At 37.8% G+C, this 27,858-nt stretch overlaps 2 protein-coding genes and 1 pseudogene across 4 annotated transcripts in view; 2 read left to right on the forward strand and 1 right to left on the reverse strand.

The window, feature by feature from the left end:
• Window positions 1–4,057, forward strand: part of LOC101686874 (pregnancy zone protein) — a 55,639-nt gene extending 51,582 nt beyond the window's left edge. Inside the window, exons 33-37 of the mRNA XM_045073219.1 lie at window positions 67–157; window positions 1,013–1,081; window positions 1,453–1,555; window positions 2,557–2,598; window positions 3,231–4,057. Coding sequence (XP_044929154.1) covers window positions 67–157; window positions 1,013–1,081; window positions 1,453–1,555; window positions 2,557–2,598; window positions 3,231–3,253 — 328 coding nt within the window. The 3' untranslated portion in view covers window positions 3,254–4,057. The remainder of the gene's footprint in view (window positions 1–66; window positions 158–1,012; window positions 1,082–1,452; window positions 1,556–2,556; window positions 2,599–3,230) is intronic.
• Window positions 1–27,858, reverse strand: part of KLRG1 (killer cell lectin like receptor G1) — a 371,299-nt gene that overhangs the window by 129,857 nt on the left and 213,584 nt on the right. The gene's annotated exons all lie outside the window — the stretch shown is intronic.
• Window positions 24,737–27,858, forward strand: part of LOC101687156 — a 48,095-nt pseudogene continuing 44,973 nt past the window's right edge.

The raw sequence follows: 27,858 nt of genomic DNA on the forward strand, positions 1-27,858 counted from the left end.
TTATGTCTTCAATGAATGCTAAAGAATTTTGTTTGAATGCCTTGTCCCTGTGCCTTGTCTTCATAGTTACACTGGGGAGCGACCTAGCTCCAACATGGTCATCGTTGACGTGAAGATGGTATCAGGCTTCATACCTGTGAAATCATCTGTGAAAAAGGTAAACCCTAAGTCCCTTACAGAGAGCAAAATTATGATAAATGCTGACATTAATGCTTGTCCGTTTTATTGGGTTTTCAAGAGGTTTACTCCCTCACAAGTCTTCTCTGGAGTGTTTAAGTCATTTCAATAGTGGGTGTAGCTGTTATGCAGTAGGCAGTGTAAGACTTAAGTCATCGACATGGTTAATAATGCTCCAGCATCCCTTGAGACATTAGGTATATGGAGAGGTATTGAATTATCCTATATTTTAAAGAAGAGAAAATGTATATAGACATATGTATGATATAAAAATATACTCACATATACACATATGTATGATATATGTGATTGTCTTCCTTTCTTCTTTTTTTATGGAAAAGATGAGTCTCATATATCACGAAAATGTGGGGGGTGCCTGGATGGCTCAGTGGGTTAAGGCCTCTGCCTTCATCTCGGTCATGATCCCAGGGCCATGGGATCAAGCTCCACATCAGGCTGTCTGCTCACTGGGGAGCCTGCTTCTCTCTCTCTCTGCCTGCCTCTCTGCCTACTTGTGATCTCTGTCTATAAAATAAATAAATAAAATCCTTCGAAAAAAAAGAAAATAAAATGTGTATGATAGAGATAGTTTAGATAGATGATAGACAGATGGACAGATAGATACAGATATATATATATATATACAGGTATAAATGGATGATGGAGATGATAGTTAATAGGAAAGTGTTGATAAATATTACTGTAATTCTCAAAGAAATCAAAATTAGCCATTTGGATGTTTCTGAACAGCCAGTTAGATCCTAAATACCTGAAAAGTGCTCTTAGCCTGGAATTTCCTGATCCCCTATGTCTGGTTTATACTCTTGGTCAACAGCTCCAACAGAAGCCTCAGATTCAAAGGACTGAAGTGAGCACCAACCATGTCCTGATTTACTTTGAAGAGGTAAGATTCTGTGACTCTGCTAGATCTGGGGGAATTACTAGAGGTTCCATCACACCAATCCAGATTCTGGAGAAAGTTTTGCACACACATACAAGTGAGGGAGAAGAAAATCGCGATAGAGGGAAATGAAACCTGTATTGATCAACAAGGCTCACTTTACTACATTTGTCTCTGCATATAATCATCTCATTTGTCCTCCTTATATCTGCCATTGAGTGTATTCTGCAAGTCTCAAAATGTCCCATTCTTTCCATAGGTTTTGATACAGTTGAATAGCATAACCATAAGGTTGGATAATACCATAGGAAGAGAAAATGGTAACTAGAAACAAGTTAATCTTTGATTCCAATTCAGTTTTCCTGTCTCTCCAGCTAACCAATCAAACCCTGAGTTTCTCCTTCTCAGTGGAACAAGAAATCCAAGTTGACCATTTAAAACCAGCTACTGTAAAAGCCTATGATTATTATGAGACAGGTGAGTGAGATTCAGACATGCTGAGCTTTGAAAGGGAAGAACTGAGGAGCCTGATAAAGAGTGACCCTGCCTCAAACAAAATTCCACAATCTTTCACCAGAAGAAAGAAGGAGTTTGTGGTCTTTGCATAACCATGTGCCCCCTAAATGAGTCTTGAATCATTCGTATAAAGTAATAAGAGGATCAGTTCTTTCTAAATCCTCTTATAAAGTTGTTTGTCCTGGAGTGAAATATTCCAGAAATATAAGTAGAGTAGCAATAACTAAAAAAAAAAAAAAAAATCAGTACTGATATATGATATGAGATCTAAAATTTGATCTGTTTAAAAAATATTTTATTTACTTATTTGAGAGAGAGAGTATGCACAAAAGAGAGAGCATGATCTGGGAGGAGGGATGGAGGGAATGGGTGAAGCAGACCTCCCCTGAGCAAGGAGTTTGATGGTAGGAAACTGGGAAAGAAAGTATAAAGATCCCAGGACGTGAGCACAAGGCAGATACTTCAATTACTGAGCCACCCTAGTACCCCAAATTTGATCCATTGTTGACTCATGCCTTGAGTAGTCTCACAAAGTTTGGGAAACTCTGGAATACAGCAGGAAATTCTTCCATTTGCTCATGACTTTGAACTAGAAATTTGCAAGCATCCTAAGATGCTGGTAACGTAATACTTTACTCCTTCCTGGAGTGAGAAAGAGTTCAGAGAGGAAGTTAAATTCCAATGAAGAAAACACAGCTGTGAAGAGGGCCATAGAGTATCCCATCGACAGACAACCTTCCATCTTTGAAACCTGCCCTTGACTTCTGTATCCAAGCCCAGTTTTCTCTCACTGCCTCCTCCGGTAGTCCCGGATGGGTTAGTACAGAAGTCATTCATTTCCATTGGCTCCATAACTGTCTTTATACTTTCTCTCCTAGTTTACACAGTTTATTTACAGTTAACTTCCCATATGCCTATTACTGAATGTCTTCACTCTTTCTGTCTTATCTATTCTGTTTCAGAGGAATTCGCTGTGGAAGAATACAGGGATCCCTGCAGTGCTGGTAAAGTATAAACAGTGAAGTCTAATGCCAACATAAAGAAAATAAATAAACATCAGTTGTCCATATAAGGCTGCTTCTCGAGTATATTCTGATCATACTATAAATCCCATGATGTATCATTTAGGAATTTAAACTATTTCAAATATATCCTAGAATTTCTCAGTTAAAAAATGCATGTAAATTATAATTACTGGGTCTGGGGTGACTTGTTTGCAGATGAGTCCAGGAATTTGCAACATATAAAAACTAAATCCTCTAATATTTAGTTTATATTCGGTACCCAGTCGTGATCTGTTTATCGCCTATCACCTTTTCAGGATACTTCTAAACTTACACTAGTTAAGGTCAGGAAATTTTTCCCTGTAGTTTCCTATATAACACAGCATGAGACATGTGATCTACAAGATTTTCCTTTAGGCCAGTCAACAATGTTCATTTTGACAATAGAACACTCACTGTGACACCTTCAGTTCTCCATTCTAAAAGAGGAAACAAAAAACAAAAACAGCCCTACCATTAAAAATAATTAAAATTTATTAAGGTCAAATATTTATGATTGAGGTATGAAAAGTTATTCCTTCAGTGGATGACAGGATTTCCCTAACTTTCCTGTCATTTATTCTACTGTTTAGAATCTGAACACAGAAATGCTTGAAAATGGAAACTTATGGACCTCATCAGATGCTCTTCTCCAGAAACGAAAGACAAAGCCTTATCAGAAGAGAGAAAATAGTAGGAGAAATAGGGGACAGGAATTGGAAATATATGAAATTTGTATGTTGAATAAATTTATGACATATACACTTCTACCATTTCTTTTCTTCTTTATCAAAATTAGATTTCCCTTCTGAAGTATGTGTCTATTCTCTGCAGCATTCTTACAAACACTATAGAAATTATCTGAAAAACTAAGCTAAATGCACTTCAGAGAAATCAAAATGGAATTCCAAAAAGTGTTCAAGTAATCCACAGAAAAGTAGGCGAAAGAAAACAATGTTTCCAAATATTGGAAACAACCAAAATGTCCATGTCAGGTGAATGATTATACTAACTGTGGCTCATTCATGCTGTGGAATACTACTCAGCAGTAAAAAGAAACAAACTATTAATCTATACAACAATTTGAATGGATCTCAAGAACATGATGCTTGGTTAAAAATAAAGCCACTTTCAAAAGGTCACACGGTATGATTCCTTTTATCTAACAGTCTGGAAATGAAAGAATCATAGAAATGGGGAAAAATCAGTGGTTTCCAGGGATTAGTGAAGGTAGGCTAAGGGGGTTGGGATTGGCATGCCTGTAAAGGGACAGCTTTAGAGAGATCTTTGGGGTGATAAAATCCGGCATGCCTTTCTTTACAATTAAAATACTTGCATTTCCGTGGCTTAATAAAATGTTTTAATAATGACTATGTGTTAATTAAATGGCTGCCTTCTGCTCAGTTCATGATCCTGGGGTCCTGGGATGGAGCCCCGGGCTGGGCACCCTGCTCAGTGGGGAGTCAGCTTCGCCCTCTCCTTCTGCCCCTCCCCAACCCCCACTCATGCTCACTTTCTCTTTCTCTCTCTCAAATTAATAAATAAAGTCTTTTAAAAATATAACTACTATGGTTGGTTCCTCTCATTTCTCTTTTCATCTTTTTTTAAAAAATAATACTGTTTATTATTTTCCCCAGGTAAAACTTTGAAATCCTTTGTCGAGTTAATTGCCCCGATAATCACACTGGGTACTGTGTAGTGCTGCATTGAATATTTCTCAATTTATAATGATTATGTATGTCAACATCCTTATAATATTTAGCCTTCCCTAGTCAGACACAGTTTATCTTCCTTTATTCAATGCGCATGAAGTGAATTCTACGTTTGATTTGCTTTCTCCATTTGAACTGAACTTCAAAGTTAAAATTGAAGATTAACTTCATGAATATATATAACATGATAAGATGAAAGCATAAAACAATGTATACATGGAGACAAAAGATATATGCTAGAATCAGATTACAAGATAATGACATTGTTGTATGAGTTCCAGTAGTTCGGGGGTGGAGTCTTTGGATTTTCCATATAAACAATCAGGTCATCTGCGAAGAGAGAGAGTTTGACTTCTTCCTTGCCAATTTGGATACCTTTTATTTCTCTTTGTTGTCTGATTGCTGTTGCTAGGATTTCTAATACTATGTTGAACAAGAGTGGTGAGAGTGGGCATCCTTGTCGTGTTCCTGTAGTAAATGGGAAGGCTGCAAGCTTTGTCCCATTGAGGATGATATTTGTTGTGGGTCTTTCATAGATTTGATGAAGTTCAGGAATGTTCCCTCTATCCCTATACTTTGAAGCGTTTTAATCAGGAACGGATGCTGGATTTTGTCAAATGCTTTTTCTGCATCGATTGAGAGGACCGTGTGGTTCTTCTCTCTTCTCATATTAATTTGTTCTATCACATTGATTGATTTGTGAATGTTGAACCATCCTTGTAGCCCAGGGATGAGTCCCACCTGGTCATAGTGGATAATCTTTTTAATGTGCTGTTGGATCCTGTTTGCTAGGATCTTGTTGAGAATCTTAGCACCCATATTCATCAGTGACATTGTTCTGAAATTCTCCTTTTTGGTAAGGTCTTTGCCTGGTTTGGGGATCAGGGTAATGCTGACTTCATAGAAAGACTCTGGAAGTTTTCCTTCTGCTTCAATTTTTTGAAAAAGCTTCAGAAGAATAGGTGTTATCTCTTCTTTGAAAGTTTGGTAGAATTCCCCAGGGAATCCGTCAGGTCCTGGGCTCTTGTGTTTTGGGAGGTTTTTGATCACTGCTTCAATCTCGTCACTAGATACGGGTCTATTCAGGTTGTCAATATCTTCCTGGTTCAATTTTGGGAGTTTATAGTTTTCCAGGAATGCATCCATTTCATCTAGGTTGCTTAGCTTATTGGCATATAACTGTTGATAATAACTTCTGATGATTGTTTCTACTTCCTTGGTGTTAGTTGTGATCTCTCCCTTTTCATTCATAATTTTATGAGTTTGGGCTTTCTCTTTTCTTTTGGATTAGTGTGGCCAATGGTTTATTGATCTTATTGATTCTTTCAAAAAATCAGCTTCTGGTTTCATTGATATGTTCTACTGTATCTCTGGTTTCTACCTCATTGATCTCAGCTCTAATCTTGATGATTTCCCTTCTTATGTGTGGAGTTGGTTTGATTTGTTGTTGATTCTCCAGTTCTTCAAGGTGTAGAGACAGCTGCTGTGTTCTGGGTTTTTCAATTTTTTTGAGAGAGGCTTGGATGGCTATGTATTTCCCCCTTAGGACAGCCTTTGCTGTATCCCATAGATTTTGGACCGAAGTGTCTTCCTTCTCATTGGTTTCCATGAATTGTTATAGTTCTTCTTTGATCTCAACGACAGACTACAACAATATTTTTCATTTGTTGATAGAAACCATTGCAACATTGGAAGCAAGAGACTATTTCAGATTTGCATTTTAAGAGTTTGTCTTCTAAGTGAAGGCAAGAAGGAAGTTTTTGCTGATCTCCAAATACACAGGCCATTTCTGCAAAGCTCAGCTCCATTCTTTATGCTTCATCAAATGGTTTAGCACACTTGTGTCTATTCACTCTTATACAATTCTACACTTTAAAAAATTATTCTCCTTTGACCTATGACTCAGACCTCTTTGAAAACCAAACCTGTATCTTGTCTGCAGCGTGTTCACTCAATGTGCCTTGACTATCGCAGGCACTCAGTGAAACAAAGGAGTGACTGAATGGGTCACTGCCCAAATGAGCATATTCCCATAGGTAGGTGAAGGAGAAACAGAAGAACACAGAGGTGTTGGAATAACCTGTAAGGAAACTGAGATAGAAGAATTTCTAGAGGGAAGGTGAAGGGGCTGCTGGAGTAATTCAGTCCTGGGCATTAAGGAGGACATTTGAATTAATGAGCACTGGGTGTTATATGGACAGATGAACCAGTAAATTCTACCTCTGAAAACTAAAAAAAAAAAAAAAAAAAGACCATATATTTAAAGAAGAAAGAAAGAAAATGAGACAGGAAGACCATTTTACTTAAACCTGAGCTGAATCACTTAATGCTTCACAAATGTATTATGGAAAAGATTTTTGTTCTTTTCCAAAGTCAAATAAATGAGAAGGAAAAGGATATTTTGTTATTTATTAACACGTTAAGCAGAACTTGTTTAAAAGTACCTTTTATACATTCACTGAGCTCTAAGAGGAAAATTATTGCCTCTGTCTTGTAAAACTGGCTGTCAGCAATCATCAAAAGGATCAATATGTATTTTCTCTGTTGTGGGTTGAATTGTGCCCCCCAAAAGATATACTGAAGTCCCAATCCCTGGCACCTGCGAATGTGACCTTATCTGGAAATAGGGTCTTTGCAGATGTACTTGAGATGTAAGTAAAGATGAGATCATCCTGGAGTGGGATGGGCCCTTTATCCAATACTACTGTTTTTCCATTAGAAAAGGTGAAGATATACAGAGACAAGCATGCATAGGGAAGACAGCATCAGACACACAGAGAAAAGGTAATGTGGTGATGGAAGCAGAGACAGAAACCCCAAGGGCTGCTGGCAACAGGTGAAGCGAAGAGAAAGGCAAGCAAGAGTTTGCCTTGTAGAGCACTTGGAAGCTGTGTGATGCTTTTCTCACCTTGATTTGTGACATTTTGCCTTCAAAACTAGGAGCGAATAAATTTCCATTCTTTTAAACCACCCAGCTATAGGAAACTACTGTATTATCCAATCGAAATAATATATTTTCATTACCGGCTCAGTGTACTTGGTTCATTCATATCTGTCTTTTAAATCAGAGCAAATGGAATGCTTGTGTGGTTCAGTCAGTTAAGCATCTGACTTTGGTTCAGGTCATGATGTCAGGGTCCTGGGATGGAGCCATGTATCAGGCTCCACCAGCAGTGCTGAGTCTCCTTGAGTCTCTCTCCCTCTACCCCTCGCCTGACTCATGCTCTCTCTTCCTCCCCCTCTCCCTCAAATAAATGAACAGTAAAAATCTTTAAAAGAAAATTAAATAAATCAGAGCAAATGAGCCTGTTCCAAATAATTGAGTGGTGGAAGGAAAAACCAAGAAATTTTCTTCTTGTTTTATATATTCCTGCAGAGCTTAATAATAAGATATCTTGTTCCATAACATAAAACAAACAAAAACTAAAATGAGATATGGGGTCTAGTTTCGCACATCTAGCCTTCTAACATGTTTATAGCTTATCTCAAAAAAGATGAATCTCTTCTTGCTCTTAAAGTTCTCCAGGAGGATTTTCTTGTTTATTTCTCCCATGGATCATAAAGAAAATAAAACGGTTCATAATACAAATAAATAAACCCATGAGCCATTAAGATTGCTGGACTTCAAGACACATTTGGGTGAAAATGCTGATTCGTAGATTTTAATCTCTGCTCATATGCTCCCTCAAGGAATATTTGATTAGTACTTAAAACAAAGTACAAGTTACAGACCCTTCTTCTTAGAGATTTTATAAATATAAAGGAGTCACTATTATTTAAATGACAATAGTGCACAAAATATCTCTATATGCTTTTCACTTGATTTTCTCAGGCACTCTTCTTATAAAATTTAGGAATCAGAATTAATGAGATAATATTAAAATTAAGAAGACTCAAGCTACTAACTGCAAAAGGTCTGCAAGGATTGAAATTATTGTCAAACAAAGTTTGGCCTGAGAAAATCTGTGCCAAGATCCAATGTGTACTTAATCTGACAAAATGAAACTTGTTATGTCCAGTAAATGATCTTTGATTACCCAAATTCTGTTCATATATAAGCCACACAAAGACATTCATCCTCAGTACACTTGGATATCACCTGGCCCAAAAATTCTCTCCCAAAGACACTAAGCAGCTGAATATAAAATTAAATTGCTTCTTGATACCAGGCATACAAAAAGAAATGGTTGAAAATAAAAGAGCACTACATGTGGTGCATACACAATGAATCTTGGAACACTGAAAGAAATTATATAAATAAATAAATACAGGGGAAAAAAGAAGTCCTTTACCAATTCGTGTAAAATAAAACAACACCTTTTCTATGAATTTTTTCATAATCTGTACCCAGACTCATAGATAAATATTATTAACTATGGGATCTTCTTATTTTAACTAGTTATTCATCAAAGTATAATTTTCAAAAAGAAACTATGTATTCACATATACAAAAGTTATATTCTCAAGAAAACATAAACACATGTCAAAGATTTTATTTGACCTATTGATTAAGTAGTCAGTAAGATGTTATAACCACTTCAAAGAACATCCAAAAGCTAGGATATTTACAGACAATTTAGCAAAACTGTTAAGATAAGAAGGATGAGTTGTGTCTAAAACTAAATAATGTAAAATATGCCATAAAATCCTTGGGGTTATCTTTTCCATTGGACAGAAATTATTTGCATTTTTATCAGACAAAAATGCACAAGTAACTTCACTGAGCCTGGGGCCTTTCAGTTGTAGTAAGTTATGATGAACTAATTATATTCCCCTTGATAAACTTTAAGTGGCCCTTGCCCGCAAGTTGTATTGAAAGAATGTTACTCCATATTTTTGCCTTATTGCTGAGTTTCTGGTCATTTTTCTGGCAGTCTCCCCTCTGCAAATATTATTCTTAATTTTAAAAAAGAGAAGTGACAGTCTCCTGAGTGAGGTCTGCACAAGTCGTTTTCATAAGTGGTAGGATGGTTAGTTAGTCATATAGGCCTCCTTGATTTTGTCTACAAATCTTGAGCCTTCAGCATTAAGCAACATAATTAACTTCTGTCCAGCAGCTTTCATAAGCCTGAATTTTGGTTCAGGCTTTTAAGACCCTCTATGACACCATTTCACCCACAGTATCACAAAGATAGATGAATGCTTCTTATCTAAAAGTCCCTGAAATTCTGGGGACCTTGGCTTGCACGAAAGTGGTCTGATTTATACTTAAGAGACAGAGGCCCTGTAAGTTAGGCACCAGGTCAGTTTCATGAGAGAACTTTGTAGGCATTGACTCCACTGATATTTCTCAATAGTGACCTTAACATGCTCGATGATAAATAAGAATTATCTTCAAATAATTGTAGGCCTTGATTACACAATCAACCTGTCCAATTATCTCCATGTTAAAACCAAACAACAGATTCTTATTAAACCATGCAATATTTGCCAAGAAAAGTGTAAAAATTCAGTGACAGTATGTATTTGAACTACAAGGGAATCAGTGGGAATCAGATATAATTTTTAAATGTTTTGTTTTCATCCACAGAAACAAAATCTACTAAATTAGGGGTTAGATACAATGTAAAAAGAAAGAAAAATACTTGTCCCATTTTTGTTCAAAACACAAAATTTAAAATAATACTTAACCATATTCCAAAGAGAGAACCACATTTTAATTTCCCTCCTTGGTTTATTCAATCCTCGTGATTCTTGTTCTGTTTGATCTTGAACCAAGCATTCTTGCTCTATTTGCTTTTAAACTAAAAAGAGTCCTGGATACCTTGACTGATCCATTAGCACAGCCTGAAAGTTGTCTAAGGAAGAACGGCTCAGAAACCTGAATTCAAGAGTCTGCTCTTTGAAATACTGATGTTCATAGTATCTAATACAGGACTTTCCAGAAGCATTCAGCAAAAATCCAGAAGTAAACACCTATGGCACCTGGTGGCTCAGTCAGTTGGGCGTCCCAGTTCTTGATTTCAGCTCAAGGCATGATCTCAGGGTTGTGAGATCCAGCCACACTTGTGGCTTGCATGGAGCATGGAGCCTGCTTGAGAGTCTCTCTCCCTTTCCCTCTGCACCCCCCCGATTCTAAAACAAAAAGAAAAAAGGAGACACCTCCATGATAGTGAAATTAGTTAATTTATAACAATAACCAATAACATTACAGTGAAGGAGGACAAATTTCTCTATAGGCATACCGCGCATAGCTATTCTACAATGGTTTGATTACTGTTTTCCTAGAAGTGACAATAGGGCTGCCTGGGTGGCCCAGTCAGTTAGGCATTCAATTCCTGGTTTCAGCTCAGGTTGTGATCTCAGATAGTGAGCCCTGCATCAGGCTCCGCACTCAACTGAGAGTCTGCTTGAGATCCCTTCTGCCTCTCCTGTTGTGTTCTCTCTATCTTCTAATTTGATCATTCTAACCAACTAGGTCTTACAACACTGATAAGCTAAATATAAATGCAATGAAAAAATCCTGACTTTATTATTTTTTTTTAATTTAGAATTCCACCCAAGGGAAGCAAAAGAAAGTAGTTCAATTGTACCTGGTAACTAGGTTAAAAGGGGAAAATGATACTTTGTTACCTATTACTTAATCAAAGTATTAGGTAATACTTTGTTACTTATTACTTAATCAAAGTGAAAATATTTTAAAGCTAATGTAAGGGAAGAAAAATAACATGATTGTGAAGTCAACACAAAGCTAAGAAAAATATTCTGGTGCAACACTGAATAGTTGCTATCTGGACACATTACAAAAGAAAATAAGTAAAATTCTCAACCACTGTTGAGAACAAAACCTACTAAATTGAGCATTAGATATAGCACATAAAGAAATGAAAAGAACTTCTTATATTCTTTTTTTTTAAGATTTTTATTTATTTATTTGACAGAGAAAGACACAGAGACAGAGGGAACACAAGAAGAGGCAGTGAAGGAGGCTTTCCACTGAGCAGAGAGCCCAATGCAAGGCTCAACACCAGGATCCTGGGATCAAGAACTCAGCTGAAGGCAGATGCTTAAGGACTGAGCCACCCAGGTGCCCCTCTTATATTCTTTAGAAATACAATCTTTATAATCATACCTACTATATTCCAAGTAAATAAACACAATTTAATTTCTAAGAACAATATATCATTAATACCAAAAGTCCAATCTTAGTTTTACATTAATATAAATTCTGCAGTAAAAGTTTTATAAGTTTTTAAAAATTAATAAACCCATCAAAATTGACCCAAAAAGGAACATCAACAAAAATGGTAGAGTAAGGAACTTCAAAATATCAAATACTCATGAACTGAAAGACATATATTAATATAAAATATATTACACAGAGTAATGAAATAAATATAAATTTTACTATACTAATATATTGATATTATTAAGATGGCAATATATCCCAAAGTGATCAGTGCAATCTCAACCAAAATTACAAGTACTTTTCTTTCACAATGAGCAAGTTGATCCTGAAATTCATTTGGAGATACAAGGAACCCAAATTAGCCAAAACCATATTGAAAAGGAACAAAGAAGACTCACATTACCCTATTTTTAAACTATTTTCAGAATTTGATCTGGGATCCAGAACACATAAAATCCTCTAATAACTCAACCATAAGAAAACAATCAAATTAAAATGTGGTAAAGGAATTGCATAGAAATGTCTCTAAAAAAGATATGCAAATAATAAACTCATGAAAATATGCTCAACATTATTCATTTTTAGGGAAATGCAAATCAAACCCACAATGAGACATCTCTTCACACCCAGTAGGATAGGGATAATAAAACAACAACAACAAAACAGAGAACTACAGGTGTTTGTGAGGATGTGGAGAAAAGAGAAGACTCATTTATGGAATGCAGCAATGTGAAAAGCTGCAGCTGTTTGGAAAACAGTCTGGCAGTTCCCCCAAAATGCTGGACAGAGAGTTCCAGTGTGAACCAGCAATTCTACTCCAGCGTACACCCTGAAGAGACTTGAAAACATATATTCACACAGAAACTTTTACACAACTCTTCATGCCAGCATTATTCATAGTAGCCAAACAGTGGCAATAGCCCAAATATCTTATCAACTGAACAATAAATAAAATATGGTATGTCCTTATAATGGAATATCTTTCATCCATATAAAAAAGTAAAGTACTGAGGGGCCCAGGTGCCTCAGTCGGTTAAGTGTCTGCCTTTGGCTCAAGTAATGATCCCAGGGGCCTGGGACCCAGCCCCCTGTGAGGCTCCCTGCTCCTCAGTAAAGCCTGGGACCCAGCCCCCTGTCAGGCTCCCTGCTCCTCAGTAAAGCACTGATACAGAACAGCAGGAATGAACCTTGAAAATATGGTGCTAAATGAAAGAAGCCAGACGCAAATGGTCACATAAGGAATTATTCCAGTTATTTACATGAAATGTCTAACCAGACAAATCCATAGAGAAAGAAAATAGATTAAAAGTTGTCAGAAACTGAGGAGGAAAAAATTGGGAGCAGGTACAACATTTCTTTGAGGAGTAATGGAATATTTAACAATTAGACCCTAAAGATACAAACGTAGTGATCCAAAGGGGCATGTGCACCCGAATGTTTATAGCAGCAAAGTCCACAATAGCCAAACTATGGAAAGAACCTAGATGTCCATCAACAGATGAATGGATCAAGAAGATGTGGTATATATACACAATGGAATACTACGCAGCCATCAAAAGAAATGAAATCTTGCCATTTGCAACAACATGGATGGAACTAGAGCGTATCATGCTTAGCGAAATAAGTCAAGCAGAGAAAGACAACTATCATATGATCTCCCTGATATGAGGAAGTGGCGATGCAACATGGGGGCTTAAGTGGGTAGGAGAAGAATAAATGAAACAAGATGGGATTGGGAGGGAGACAAACCATAAGTGACTCTTAATCTCACAAAACAAACTGAGGGTTGCTGGGGGGAGGGGGTTTGGGAGAAGGGGGTGGGATTATGGACATTGGGGAGGGTATGTGCTTTGGTGAGTGCTGTGAAGTGTGTAAACCTGGTGATTCACAGACCTGTACCCCTGGGGATAAAAATATATGTTTATAAAAAATAAAAAATTAAAAAAAAAAAAACAATTAGACAATGGTAATGATTGCCTAACACCATGAATATACTGAAGTCATTTAACTGGACACTTGAAAAGGAACTCTAGCATTATGTGACTTACATCTAAGTAAAAAATTACCCCAAAAATGTGCTATCTATGGGAAAAGGTGTAATGCTTCTTTCCAGATTCAGTGCTACAAATGAAGCGGGGGGGATCCTTTCCTGCAGACCTTGTTCTACATTCATTCTGGTTTTCTCTTTCACTGTTCTATTTCATATTTTGAAATAATATTTTATTTTTTATGTTAATAAAGTCATTTCAGAGCAAAAGTACTCTCTTTTTTCCCTTGGAAAAAGAAACATTCAACTCATTACTTTGCACAATTGTGTTTTTCGGTTTCCAATATGGTCTCCCCTTATTCATAATTACAACTTGTAGCCCTATATACAGAAAAACAACTGGAAAAGAGATCAGTGAGCAGTGTCAGCTCCCAAGAATACACATATTATAATTTTCTGCAGCCACCCATATCCCTTTTACAACTTTTCAAAGGTTGGAGTTGTAAAAACAAGGACCAGAAAATATAAGGCAAGAAAAATGTGGTTAGTATGAAAAAAATTACAAATCATGCAAGAAATAAAAAATTACTTCATTGAAATAAAAAAGAAATCAGGGGAACCTGGTTGGCTCAATCAATTAAGCAACTGACTCTTGATTTCAGCTCGGGTCTTAACCTCAGGGTTCTGAGTTCAGGCCCCAAGTTGGTCATTGGGCTGAGCATGGAGCCTACTGAAAGAAAGAAAGAAAGAAAGAAAGAAAGAAAGAAAGAAAGAAATCAACTAATCCTTTAAGCAGTAGTTCTAACAGAGATAAAATGAAAATCAAAAAATTTGTATTTACCCCAAAGATACAGATGGAGTGAAAAGAAGGGCCATCTGTACCCCAATTGTTCATAGCAGCAATGGCCATGGTCACCAAACTGTGGAAAGAACCAAGATGCCCTTCAACGGAGGAATGGATAAGGAAGATGTGGTCCCTATACACTATGGAGTATTATGTCTCCATCAGAAAGGATGAATACACAACTTTTGTAGCAACATGGACGGGACTGCAAGAGATTATGCTGAGTGAAATAAGTCTAGCAGAGAGAGTCAATTATCATATGGTTTCACTTATTTGTGGAGCATAACAAATAGCATGGAGGACATGCGGAGTTAGAAAGGAGAAGGGATTGGGGGGAAATTGGAAGGGGAGGTGAACCATGAGAGACTATGGACTTTGAAAAATAATCTGAGGGTTTGAAGTGGCAGGGGGGGGTAGGAGGTTGGGGGAACCAGGTGGTGGGTACTAGAGAGGGCACGGTTTGCATGGAGTACTGGGTGTGGTGCAAAAATAATGAATACTGTTATGCAGAAAATAAATAAAACATAAATTTTAAAAAATTGTACTAAGATCTGAAGAAATTACTCATGATGCAAAAGAGAAAAAAAGTTATACAAAATATCAAAAACCAGTTTTAGAGTCAACAATTATTTCCGACAAAATGGAAAATTAAATTTTTTTAAAAATGGAAAATCAGCACAGACTGTTTCTTCCTTCTTTCAGATAACCCTTGAGAAACAATATAAGCAAGAGAGAAACAGAGGTTGTAGGAACCAACAAAATATTAGATAAAAAAGCTGAAGAAAATGAAAGCAATCTGGAGCTGATGAAGAAGTGGCAGGGGAGTTGGCAGTCAAAGAGAAAGGAATTTGGGAAATGACTGACTTGGTAAATTAAAAAAAGATTATTTAAGTTCTGCTGCTAGTTTTCTTTGAAGCCGGTTTGGGACCATCTAAATTCCTTCATCACAGAAATCAGCAGCAAAAGCCTAGAGTAAAATTCCATTAACCAAACCAAACCAAATCCAATGTGGAACAACCAGTGCTTGGTTATTTTTCCAGTCTCTCCCCCTATCATTCCTCGAAGCACTGGATTCAATTTCTTTTCACTGCTGTCACCTAAAGATATAAAAATGTACCAAGTAAGAGTGGTCACCACTGGCCCTTGGTGACTGGGGATTCCCTCACTGGACTCTACCTCCCCATAATTTTAAGTCACTGGCAAGATCACAGGCAAGGGTCTGATCTTTGGCTCTTCCCCTACAAATATATGGACAAAGTAGCCCATTAATAATGGGCTCATAGGGACGCCTGGGTGGCTCAGTTGGTTAAGCAGCTGCCTTCGGCTCAGGTCATGATCCCAGCGTCCTGGGATCGAGTCCCACATCGGGCTCCTTGCTCAGCAGGGAGCCTGCTTCTCCCTCTGCCTCTGCCTGCCACTCTGTCTGCCTGTGCTCACTCTCTCTCCCTCTGATAAATAAATAAAATCTTTAAAAAAAAAAAAATAAAAAAATAATGGGCTCATAGGCCAAAATAACTAAACACATGTAAGCTGTTCAAGTCCTATAAAAGAAACACAGTAAACTGTGTTTGTTCAATACATATGTTCAACATATAATACCTAGAGAATTACATTCTTAATATAAACAATCTTAATATTTTACAATCTTAATATAATATAATCTTAATATTTTAATATAAAACAATATTAATATTTTAAAGTAGTTAATAAAAGGTATACAAAATATAAATTAAAAACTAGAAACCATAACACAAAAAGAGTAATATTAGATATGGATACATTATTTGATATTTGTGAGATTAATATTCTGATGTATAAGCTGAAGAACAAAATAATGAGCTTGAAGATGAAGTTGAGGAACTTTGCAAAACAGCAGCAGAAAAGTTGAAATAAATATGTAGACAATGTAAATGGAAAGCTAAGTAATATGAAAGACTGAAGTAAAAGAATGAACATCTACATCTTAGATTTCCCAGGTGAGATACAAGTAAAAGTGAAAAGGAAAAAAATAGGAAACAATAATGGAAATAAATTTCCCGGAATCAAAAAAGTATAAATAACTACAAAAGAGAAATTAAAAAAAAAACACAAACCTGGACACATGCTAAACTTTTTTTAAATGTATAAGATAAAGAAAAATTCTGGGACACTTGGGTGGCTCAGTTGGTTAAGCAACTGCTTTCAGCTCAGGTCAAGATCCTGGAGTCCTAGGATGGAGTTCCACATCGGGCTCCCAGCTCTGTGGAGAGCCTGCTTCTCCCTCTGAACTTCTCCCTCTCATGCTCACAACCTCAGAAGTTTTGCTAGACAAGAGCCCTACACTGAAACTATTCAAGAGAAAGTTTGCAAATAAAAAAAATGACATAAACTAGGGTATATAAAAGATGTGAAAGCAAGAATGCTTTAAAGCATTAGTGCTAATTATGGATTTCTTTGAATACAATGTGCAAAATCAAAGAAACAGAGAAAGTATACATTTCTATCAGGCAAGGTACACTCAGGGGATCAAAACATTATAATTTGAAGAGGGAAAGTTTAATATAAAGTATTATACACAAACACAGGAGATTAGGATAATGAGATATTGTTTATTTATTTATTTTCGAAAGTTTTTTTAAAATATGATTTATTTATTTGAGAGAGAGTGACCACGCACAAGCAGGGGGAGAGGCAGTGGGAGTGGCAGAGGGAAAACCAGGCTCCCCGCTGAGCAAGGAACCTGATGCAGGGCTCCACCCCAGGACCCTAGGATCATGACCTAAGCCAAAGGCAGACACTTAAACGACTGAGCCATCCAGGCTCCCAAGTGAGATTAGTTAATACAGAATAAAAAGAACTCTTAAAAAAATGTAAGAGTAACAGGACTATGGAGCAGACACTACCCACGGGCTGAAATAGTGCACCAAGGAAACGACAGATCAGAAGTACATCCAAAGAAGGAAGAAAGAATACTGAGTACTGAATTTTGTTGGCGAGGGAGCAGCCCTGGCCCACTGGATGATAGAGAAGTTCACTAAGGCTTTGAAGCCAGGTGATAAGAAAAGGTACTGGGCTGGTGGCACTCTTGCTGGAAAGCACCTCAGAAGGTGTTGGGGAAAATCATACACAGGAAGTCACCCATTGCTGCTAGCTATGGGACACCATAGAAGCCTAGCATGTGGAAGCCACACACACACTGCTAAAGATCGGTGCTGAACAGATCATGCAAACTGCAGGAAGCAGGCACCAGAGGAGGTTGGGACTGTGGAAACCACATCTGCTGAAGGAGACTACATAGAGGAGCACCTTAGAACCAGGAAGAGAAATTTGTTCCTACTCCGATGTTCCTCTAGAACTCTTTATTAGAAGAGCTTAACATCCTGGCAAAGGAAAAAAATTCATAGGCACCAGCTCCAGAAGGCAAAGTCGGCAATGAAGTATAGATTTGGAATATATTGAATTGGTAACTGGCACAAAACTCTGTAACTCATTACTTTAAAAAAAATAAAAAGTATATGGGAAAAAGGATAGATGTAGGAGAGTCTAAACATACATAAGAAGTTTCTAAAATATCTGCGTTATTACACTGAAGATGTGGAAAGTCTAAACTATCACAAGAATAAATAAACACAAGTATATCTTAGGTTAAAGCAACAATCATAAGACAAAACAGAATGTATATATTTTAAATCAGATGAATAAAAATTTCAAAAATTACAATAACTCTAAATGCATTAAACTTAAAAATTAAACGAGAGGAACTATTAAACTAGCTGATTTTAAAAAAGGGGAAAATCTAGTAATGTGTTGCCTACACTTAAATAAAAAGTTTGAAAAAAGAAAATTTGAAATGAGATATAGCTTGAGATGAGATAAAGCAATCAATTCGAATCGAAGAAAAGCTCCCCAGGTAGCAATCTCATATCTACCAAAATTAAACTTAAGGAAAAATAAATCAGAAGGGACTGTGAGGGACATTATATATTTTAAAAGAAATATAAAGCAGGAAGATATGTCCATTGTCAATATAGAGTCATTAAAAGTATACAAACAGAAGTGGAAATAAATTGCAATGCAAAATAAATATTAACTGACAGTGGCTGTAGAGGGAAAAAAACAAGAATATCAAACACTTGTGCAGTGAAATGAATAAGCTCAAATCACATGTATGCAGGGGAGAAGGATACTAGTACAAGAATGAACAAAAAGACCACTGGTAGGAAATTAAGAGTTCAGATATGGATCGATGTATATATGAGACTTTAACAGACCATCTAAGCAGCACAACAAATCAAGGGGATTAATAAGATTGTTAGTAGAAGGGGCTAGGAAAATTAAAGTTTAAAAAAACACACAAAACTTGGATCTGTATAGAAAACTACATGCAAAGTTAGAATAGAGATAGTTTTCCTGGGGATAAAAATATATGTTTAAAAAAATAAAAAATTTTAAAAAAAAGAATACAGATAGTTTGCTGATACACTTGTACAGTCCTCTACCAACTGAGCTATCGAAAACTCCGCCGCTGATACACTTGTAAAAGGTCAAACTATAAAATTAACAGAAAAATCAAATTTGGGCTGGGAAAAAATATCTTAAAGCAAACCACAAAAGCCTAAATCACAAGGAAAAGAAGTTGGAGATTATCAGTGCAACATTAAGAAATAAAGGATAATATGGACAGTTACAGATGAGAAAATGAAAGAAAATATCTATAATATCTAAAAATGATGATGAGTTGTATCTAGATTTATACAAAAAAAAATTTCAGGAAATCAACAAGACTAAGACAGCAACTGTAATTTTTAAAAATGAGAAAAGGAAATGAACGAGCAATTTACAAACTAAAGGCATACTAAAAACAAACAAACAAACAAAAAAACCCCAAAGTCATTGATAGTGAGATAGATACAAATTGAAACAATGATACAATATCACTTCACACCTTTTTGTTTGGCAAAATGTAAAGACCACCTGCCATTAGAAATGTGAGGATATGAAAATCCTCCTACACTATTTGGTGGAATCATAGTGTGTTACAGCCATCCTGGGAGAGTAACATGCCTCAGATCCAGAAAACCCACCTCTGTGTATGTGCCCTCCAAAGAATTTTGTCTAAGGGTCCAATGAAACATGTTAAAAAGATATTTATCAAGGCATTATTTGTGGTATCAGGAAGAAGGAGGTAATCTTGATTCTATCACTGGGAGAGTGGACACATAAAATTTGGTTGATGATGACCTAGCAGTGTGATACTGTAACAAAATACAACTGGTTCAATATCTACAAAATAACATGGATGAATCTCTTATATGGAGCTGTCCATCAGGAGCTTTGCTGTCAAAATAAAAGAAAGTCCATTCTAATTAAAATATGAATTTTATCCTCTGGAAATGCCTCAGAGCCTGTCAGAGGTTAGACTTGAGGATAATGAGGCAATCACTGAGAGCAATGACTTTTTTCTAGGAAGCTCTGCCCAATTCTGAGCTCCATCCGGAGGCCTTGCAGAGTTGGGCACAATACAGTGGCTGAGATCTATCCCTCACTATGGAGAAAGGCAGACTTCCTCATTCATGTTTTATGCTACTTCTCCTTGCCCTGCTTTCCACCAGTGCTTCAGACCCTGCAGAACCTAAGTCTCGCTTGGAGCCCCCTCCTCCCTTTTCTGTAACTTATCTTCCTCTCCTCTTTATATCTTTGCCTTGACTTTCCCATTAAATGCTACCCTTCCAATTCTTTTCTTTTTTTTTTTTTAAGATTTTATTTATGTGGTTGTCAGAGAGAGTGAGCACAGGCAGACAGAGTGGCAGGCAGAGGCAGAGGGAGAAGCAGACTCCCTGCTGAACAAGGAGCCCAATGTGGGACTCGATCCCAGGATGCTGGGATCATGACCTGAGCTGAAGGCAGCTACTTAACCAACTGAGCCACCCAGGCATCCCATACCCTTCCAATTCTTAACATACCTTGCAATCATAAGAGATGAATCATAAGTGTTCCTTCTTTCACTTTTCTCTACACTTTTTTTTTCCATTGGGTCATCATAATCATAAAAAGAATAAGTAGTCCCTAGAAGGCGTGATTTTACTAGAAGACACTGAAACCTCAGATCCCACCTTCACAGAATCATCCTTTAGGGAGGAAAGCATTGACTATAAAAATAGTTACAGTACATATTGTTTAATCCATACTGTAGATCACACATGTAGAAGGAGAACTCCTTTGTTTTTTGATAACTTACTGAATCTTTAGCAAGAGACCCCGGTAACTGGCCAGTCTGGTAGGGAGGCAGGGAGTAATGAAAAACTATTCAGTTATGAAGTTGGTGAAATCTAGTAATAGTAAGAATTCTCTTCTACCTCTCCCCAGTTCCTCCCCAAGACAGGATCTAGAAGGTCATGATCTCCATTCCTTCCTGGTGGAGTAAAAGACTCAGAATCTTTGGTCTGAGAGTTCTTGGACTTCCTTGGCCATTGTTAATCTGGCTTCTCACCCACCAGCCTTCATCATCTGAATCTTCAGCCATCTGGTTTGTCTCAGCTCTGCCCCTTGACCAACAGTCCCAGAAGACCTCTCTGACTGACTCCCATTCACCTCAGCTCTTTTTTATCCTATAGAGCCCCCAACTTGCCACAGCATCCTGCTTCCAATCCTGCGACTATTCCAATACAACCTGTATTATAGTCACCTATCGCCTTTGAAGTTCAGACCCCTACCCACTGTGCACTCCTGCCTTGAATGGAGCTACATTCTGGATGGATACAGGCAGCCTCCAGAGTCCTAAACGTGCAGAGGGATCAAAGGATCCTTTTCTCTTGGTGTTGGCTTAATCCACTTAAATACAATTGGCCCTCTTCAGGCCAGAGCCCAGGAAGCAGAAGTCAGAACTCTGACCAACTCACTTTCCTTTCTTCTTCAAAATTCTTCAGTGCACAATTTCCCAGTAATCAGTAGGGGTACATTTTTCTGCCACCATCCCTCTACCTCACATACAGCTGTGAATGGTAACACCTCCCACTACATTCCACCCAGAAAGCATCTGGGAATATGTGGGGGCTGTCAGATTTCTTAGTAAAGGCTGAATGGATGAAGCAAGTGGCATTTATCAGGGTTAGATATGGTAAGCAGTCTGTTTTCAGTCCAGCACAACATACGATCATCCTGCCCACTGAAAACTTATTACTTTACATAACATCCAACATTTGATAAAGAACAACACACTTCACAGCCTAGTTGTCATGAACAGAAGAGGTATCTTCTCACTATGCAGAAAACATCCCATATCCCTCCAGCATTATTAGCCTTCCAGGCGATCAATGAGAACCATTGCCCGAAAGACCCAGTAACTACTCCTTTGCCTTCAGAGAGGTGAAGGTGGCAGGGGAACACGAAAAAGAGAAAATTAAAGGTCATGTTTAGTATTTGCAAAATTTAGTCACTCCTACAAAGGCAAATATTTAAAATGCAAACATTCATGGTTAAGTAATACTTTAGTGGTTTAATTGCTCACTTACAGATGAAACCTTGGGTAAATTACTCAACTTGATGGGTTCCAATTTTAATATCTATTAAATGATACTAACCAAACCTTTATGAAATAGTGAAATATCTAATATATGTGGAATTAATTTTTAAATTAAGACATCAATTAGGCTTATAACAAATAAGAATAAAAATAGTATATTGAATAAAATTATAATACAATGATCCCTTCTTTCATCTGAAGATCAAAGAAATAGAGGGGCAAAATGTATAGGTGGGGAGGATTTAAAAAATAACTTATATCATGTACCATATCTTTGAAACAGTAGATGATTCACATAAAAAATATCCAGATGCCAGAAAGAGATTAAATGAGCAGTTCTATCTGAATGATTATGGGTAGGTTATTTTTTTTTTAAGATTTTTACTTATTTATTTGACAGACAGAGATCTCAAGTAGGCAGAGAGGGAGGCAGAGAGAGAGGAGGAAACAGGTTCCCTGCTGAGCAGAGAACCCAACAGGGGACTCTGCCCCAGGACCCTGGGATCATGACCTGAGCCAAAGGCTGAGGCTTTAACTCACGGAGCCACCCAGGCAACGCTATGGGTAGGTTATTTAACTGTTCTGAGATTCTCTGCTTTAGAACAAAACCTTAGCATTTATGCAATTTAAAAATCTTGAGATTTTGGGGCGCCTGGGTGGCTCAGTGGGTTAAGCCGCTGCCTTTGGCTCAGGTCATTATCTCAGGGTCCTGGGATCGAGTCCCGCGTCGGGCTCTCTGCTCAGCAGGGAGCCTGCTTCCTTCTCTCTCTCTCTCTGCCTGCCTCTCAGTGTACTTGTAATTTCTCTCTGTCAAATAAATAAATAAAATCTTTAAAAAAAAATCTTGAGATTTTTCATTTCTGAAGACTGGATCTAAAGATACATGGCATATACTTTTGCTGAGGAATAACTTAAAATACATACAACATGATGACTGGGCTAGAGCAGACCACTTGGAGAGAGAATCAAACTTGACTTCCAGATGCCACAACTAAACTGTCTCTGTTACTCTCTGCTCCTAGTTTCACACCTATTAACTTTGAAAAGCAGTAAAATAGTTTTCCATGTGTCAGATTGCCTGGTTTGGGGGGGTTTACGGGGTTTTTTGTTGTTGTTGTTGTTTTTGTTTGGTTTTTAGTGTAAGAGTCCATGTTGGAAGTAGAAAGGAAAGGATAGTAAAACAATATAAGAAAATAATACCTCTCTTTTGCTTAATTGTAAATCAACTCTATACATAATGACTTAAACCTGCAGCTATTGAATCATTAAAGTCTTGAGGAGTCACATTTTATGCACGATTTACTGATTAGTGAGTAGGCAGGGATTTTATCTTACTGTTATATATTCAAATTTGGGGACTGGCAAGGATCTCATGTTTTAGTTGTCATGAATATGAAGAACATGAGGTATGCATCATACAAGGAGGATTAATACAGACACTGCTTAACACAATTCCTTGCAAGTAGTAAATATGTAGGAAACACACATTCTCTTTCAGCTCATAGGGATTCAGAGTATGGAGAGATTATACTGAGCTGACGGCTTCAGGAAGTTTTTGTATCAAATGTGTCACTTGGGATAATTCCCAAAGAATGGATATAATTGTGCCTGGAAATATGAGGGGATGAGTGGGTGGGGGGAAGTAGGATATGGGAGAATATAACAGATAATGGAAACTTAACGATGAAGTCAAGAGAGTAAACACCTGGGGACACCTGACTGGCTCAGTTGGTAGAGCATGCAAGTCTTGATCTTGGGACTATAAGTTCAAGCCCCACATTTTTTGTAAAGATTACGTAAAAATAAAATTTTAAAGAAAAGAAAGAAAAAGGAAATGAAAGATTGCATGTACATCTGAGTAATTATATTCAATATTTAGAACTAAAAAGACTGCAGTATAACACATTTTATATGAACTTGTTTTTTTGGTAAGTAAAGATAAATTATCTACCTGTATAGGTATGACATAAGCATATATTCTTGGACTTTGAATGATTAAAATTAATATATTAATATTGATTACCTCAACAGGGTGAGAATGAAGGAGAATGTTAAACAAATGCACTTTGTACTTGTGTGTGCTTACACATTATTGACAGAAATAAAAATTTGTTGATGAAAAAATTACTGATTTTGGCTAATATCTGAGGAACCATAGAAAATAGGAAGTATATTGTGTTTTCAGTTTTGCTGTGATATAGAAAATAATTTTACAATATAGATATGAGTTATTTTATGTAATGGATATATGTTTATGTAAATTTTTCAGTTGAATTTATATAAATTCAGTTATGGTGTTCATGTGTTAGGATGTTTATTAAGCAAATTTTAATGTAAATCTTTTTTTAAACATAGAATGTATTATTTCTTTCAGGGGTACAGTCTGTGATGCATCAGTCTTACACAATACACTAGATTTAGGGTATATTTTGGTCTGTTAGTCCAAAATTTTAAAGAAGGAAAGTTTTAATAATTTAACTTTGGAAGACTAAAGAGTCATGGGGGAAAAGCCATGAATTCTATGTGCTGTATCCCCTAGCTCTTGACTTTCTCAGTTCTCATTGATCAGTAAACCTTGGTCTCAGCTGGATGTTCTTGCTAATCTTCTGGGGGAGGGGCCTATTGCTGTGATTCTCAAATGTCTTTGCCGGAGGTGGAATTGCACCGCCCTTGCCAGGGGCCAGGCTAAGCAATCCGCTCGGTTCGCTCGTTCTCAGAAGCCTTTGTTCCCTGAACGTTTTCCATACCACTTTGGAGGATGGGAATGAAGATAGTCTGCCAGTCTCGGACCTGGAGGAGCCCAGAGCTCTGGCCGCACCCCTCAGTGCGCCCTCAGAGAAAAGCAGTCAATCCCTCCCATCTCCCTGATGTCCAGCCACACTCTGAGCTCATGAGGCCTGTGACCAAGGGTTTCTGTCTCTGGCGCATGGCTCCGTTTGAAGTCTCCAAACCCAGCCGATTCCTCCGTTTGAAGTCTCCAAACCCGTGCCACGCCCTCCAGAGGAGGAAAGAGGAGGTCTCCCCAGATCTGCCTCCTGTGCCTTGGATCACAATTTAAGGTAACCCTGAGCAGAAAGCTCACTCCTCGCCTCTATCTCTGTCTCTGTAACCGGCTTCCCCACTCCGATATCAGGAGCTCTGCCTGGTCTTTTTGTGACCTCACTGGTCCTGAAACCACACGGTCCCAATCAGTGTTCCACTCCCTCCCACCCCACCCCACCTGCCACACTTAGCCACTGGAGCGATGTCCCTCCATGGCCCAGACTTCTGAAAGTTCTGACCCTGTGCTCCACTGCTCTCTCATTTGCTGGACCCAGCTGATGGAGGTTCCCTCCCCCACCTGCGGTCTTGCTTCCACTATGTCACCTCAGACTCACTCTTCTGCATGTTCTACCTTCCAGAAAATAGTCACTCTTCTGTTCATAGAATTGTTACTATTTTTTTCTTTGATGGCCTGTTAAGTTTGTAGGTGTTCAGAATGCTTTGATAACTATCTAGCTGAATTCCTGGGACCAGATGAAATTTAGGTCTCCTACTCTTCCTACCATCTTGATCTTCCTTAATGTAAATCTTGTTATACAATGAATAATCACCAGCAATTCATTATATATGTGTACTTTTATGGCTATATATTCTGGAATTCATATATTAATGCTCTATAACACAAAGAATTCCTATAAAACTTAACATCCTTGAGGCAACTTCCAGCAGACTGTGTGGGTGAGGCACTACTAAGGAGTAAAAAATATAATTCTTACACCAGGCAGTGATACAATGTCCATCTTTTTTTTTAAGATTTTATTTATTTTTATTTATTCATCAGAAAGAGAGACAAAGAAATCACACAAGCAGGCAGAGAGATAGGCAGAGGCGGAGAGAGAGGTGGGCTGCCCACCAAGTAAGGAGCCCACTGTGGTACTCCATCCCAGGACCCTGGGATCATGAACTGAGCCGAAGGCAGTGGCTTAACCCACTGAGCTACCCAGGCATTCCTAGAACGTCCATCTTAATGCTTTTAGTCCATTGACATTTGCTATACAACCAAATGTAGCAAGATAAATATATTGTTATAGAAAACACATACATAGTTGAAAATGCTTCCTATCCTCCATTTTTCCCTGATTTCAGTCTTCTTCTCTTCCCAGACAGTATGTGGTCCTGGAGCCTCCCTGCTCCACACAGGGACCCCTGAGAAGGGCTATCTGAATGAGACAGTGTCTGTAAGTGCTTCCTTGGAGTCCATCGGGGGCAACCAGAGCCTCTTCATTGACCCAGTGGTAGAGAAGGACTTAAATCACTGCATTTTCCTCACTGTGAGTACGATCTCCCTGTCCTTGTTTGATACAGTATATTGAGTCATGGTGATGAGGAAATGGTGCTGAATCCCAAAGAATGACTTTACTGTTAGTGAGGACTTCATCAAGGACGAAAGGGAGTGGGTTTTAAGCTACCAAGGAACAAAGTACAGATCTTACACGAACTTAGGAGAGAAATATTTTTTATGGGTTAAAATCCAATTTAAGTTCTTAAAGAAAATCCTATTAACCATAGAAAACATATGACTTGGTCAGAGAGATTTTTCAGCTTAGATATATAACCATCTCTTTAAGGCCAGAGTATGATAGTGCCTAGAAAGAGGATATACAAAATCTCAAGATAGGACAGCATGTAGCAGAATGTTTCCCCGGGGTGAGACGTTAGACATCTCTGTCCTCTGAATGTGTAAATGGTGCAAGATACTCAAAGGAAACCTCCAGTACCTCTTCGAGGTTGCCCAGTTTGGGATACTCAGCTACCATATTTTCCCACGTTGTTTTTTTTTTTTTAATTTTTAATTTTTTATAAACATATATTTTTATCCCCAGGGGTACAGGTCTGTGAATCACCAGGTTTACACACTTCACAGCACTCACCAAAGCACATACCCTCCCCAATGTCCATAATCCCACCCCCTTCTCCCAAACCCCCTCCCCCCAGCAACCCTCAGTTTGTTTTGTGAGATTAAGAGTCACTTATGGTTTGTCTCCCTCCCAATCCCATCTTGTTTCATTTATTCTTCTCCTACCCACTTAAGCCCCCATGTTGCATCGCCACTTCCTCATATCAGGGAGATCATATGATAGTTGTCTTTCTCTGCTTGACTTATTTCGCTAAGCATGATACGCTCTAGTTCCATCCATGTTGTCGCAAATGGCAAGATTTCATTTCTTTTGATGGCTGCGTAGTATTCCATTGTGTATATATACCACATCTTCTTGATCCATTCATCTGTTGATGGACATCTAGGTTCTTTCCATAGTTTGGCTATTGTGGACATTGCTGCTATAAACATTCGGGTGCACGTGCCCCTTTGGATCACCACATTTGTATCTTTAGGGTAAATACCCAATACTGCAATTGCTGGGTCATAGGGCAGTTCTATTTTCAACATTTTGAGGAACCTCCATGCTGTTTTCCAGAGAGGTTGCACCAGCTTCCATTCCCACCAACAGGTAGGAGGGTTCCCCTTTCTCCGCATCCTCGCCAGCATCTGTCATTTCCTGACTTGTTGATTTTAGCCATTCTGACTGGTGTGAGGTGATATCTCATTGTGGTTTTGATTTGTACTTCCCTGATGCCGAGTGATATGGAGCACTTTTTCATGTGTCTGTTGGCCAGCTCGATGTCTTCTTTGCAGAAATGTCTGTTCATGTCCTCTGCCTATTTCTTGATTGGATTATTTGTTCTTTGGGTGTTGAGTTTGTTAAGTTCTTTATAGATTCTGGACACTAGTCCTTTATCTGATATGTCGTTTGCAAATATCTTCTCCCATTCTGTCAGTTGTCTTTTGATTTTGTTAACTGTTTCCCTTTCTGTGCAAAAGCTTTTAATCTTGATGAAATCCCAATAGTTCATTTTTGCCCTTGCTTCCCTTGCCTTTGGCATTGTTCCTAGGAAGATGTTGATGCGGCTGAGGTCGAAGAGGTTGCTGCCTGTGTTCTCCTCAAAGATTTTGATGGATTCCTTTCTAACATTGAGGTCCTTCATCCATTTTGAGTCTACTTTTGT

This window comes from Mustela putorius, unplaced genomic scaffold (genome assembly GCF_011764305.1).
Source record: "Mustela putorius furo isolate JIRA1106 unplaced genomic scaffold, ASM1176430v1.1 tig00537227_pilon_pilon_pilon, whole genome shotgun sequence".
NCBI classification, from domain to species: Eukaryota; Metazoa; Chordata; class Mammalia; order Carnivora; family Mustelidae; genus Mustela; species Mustela putorius.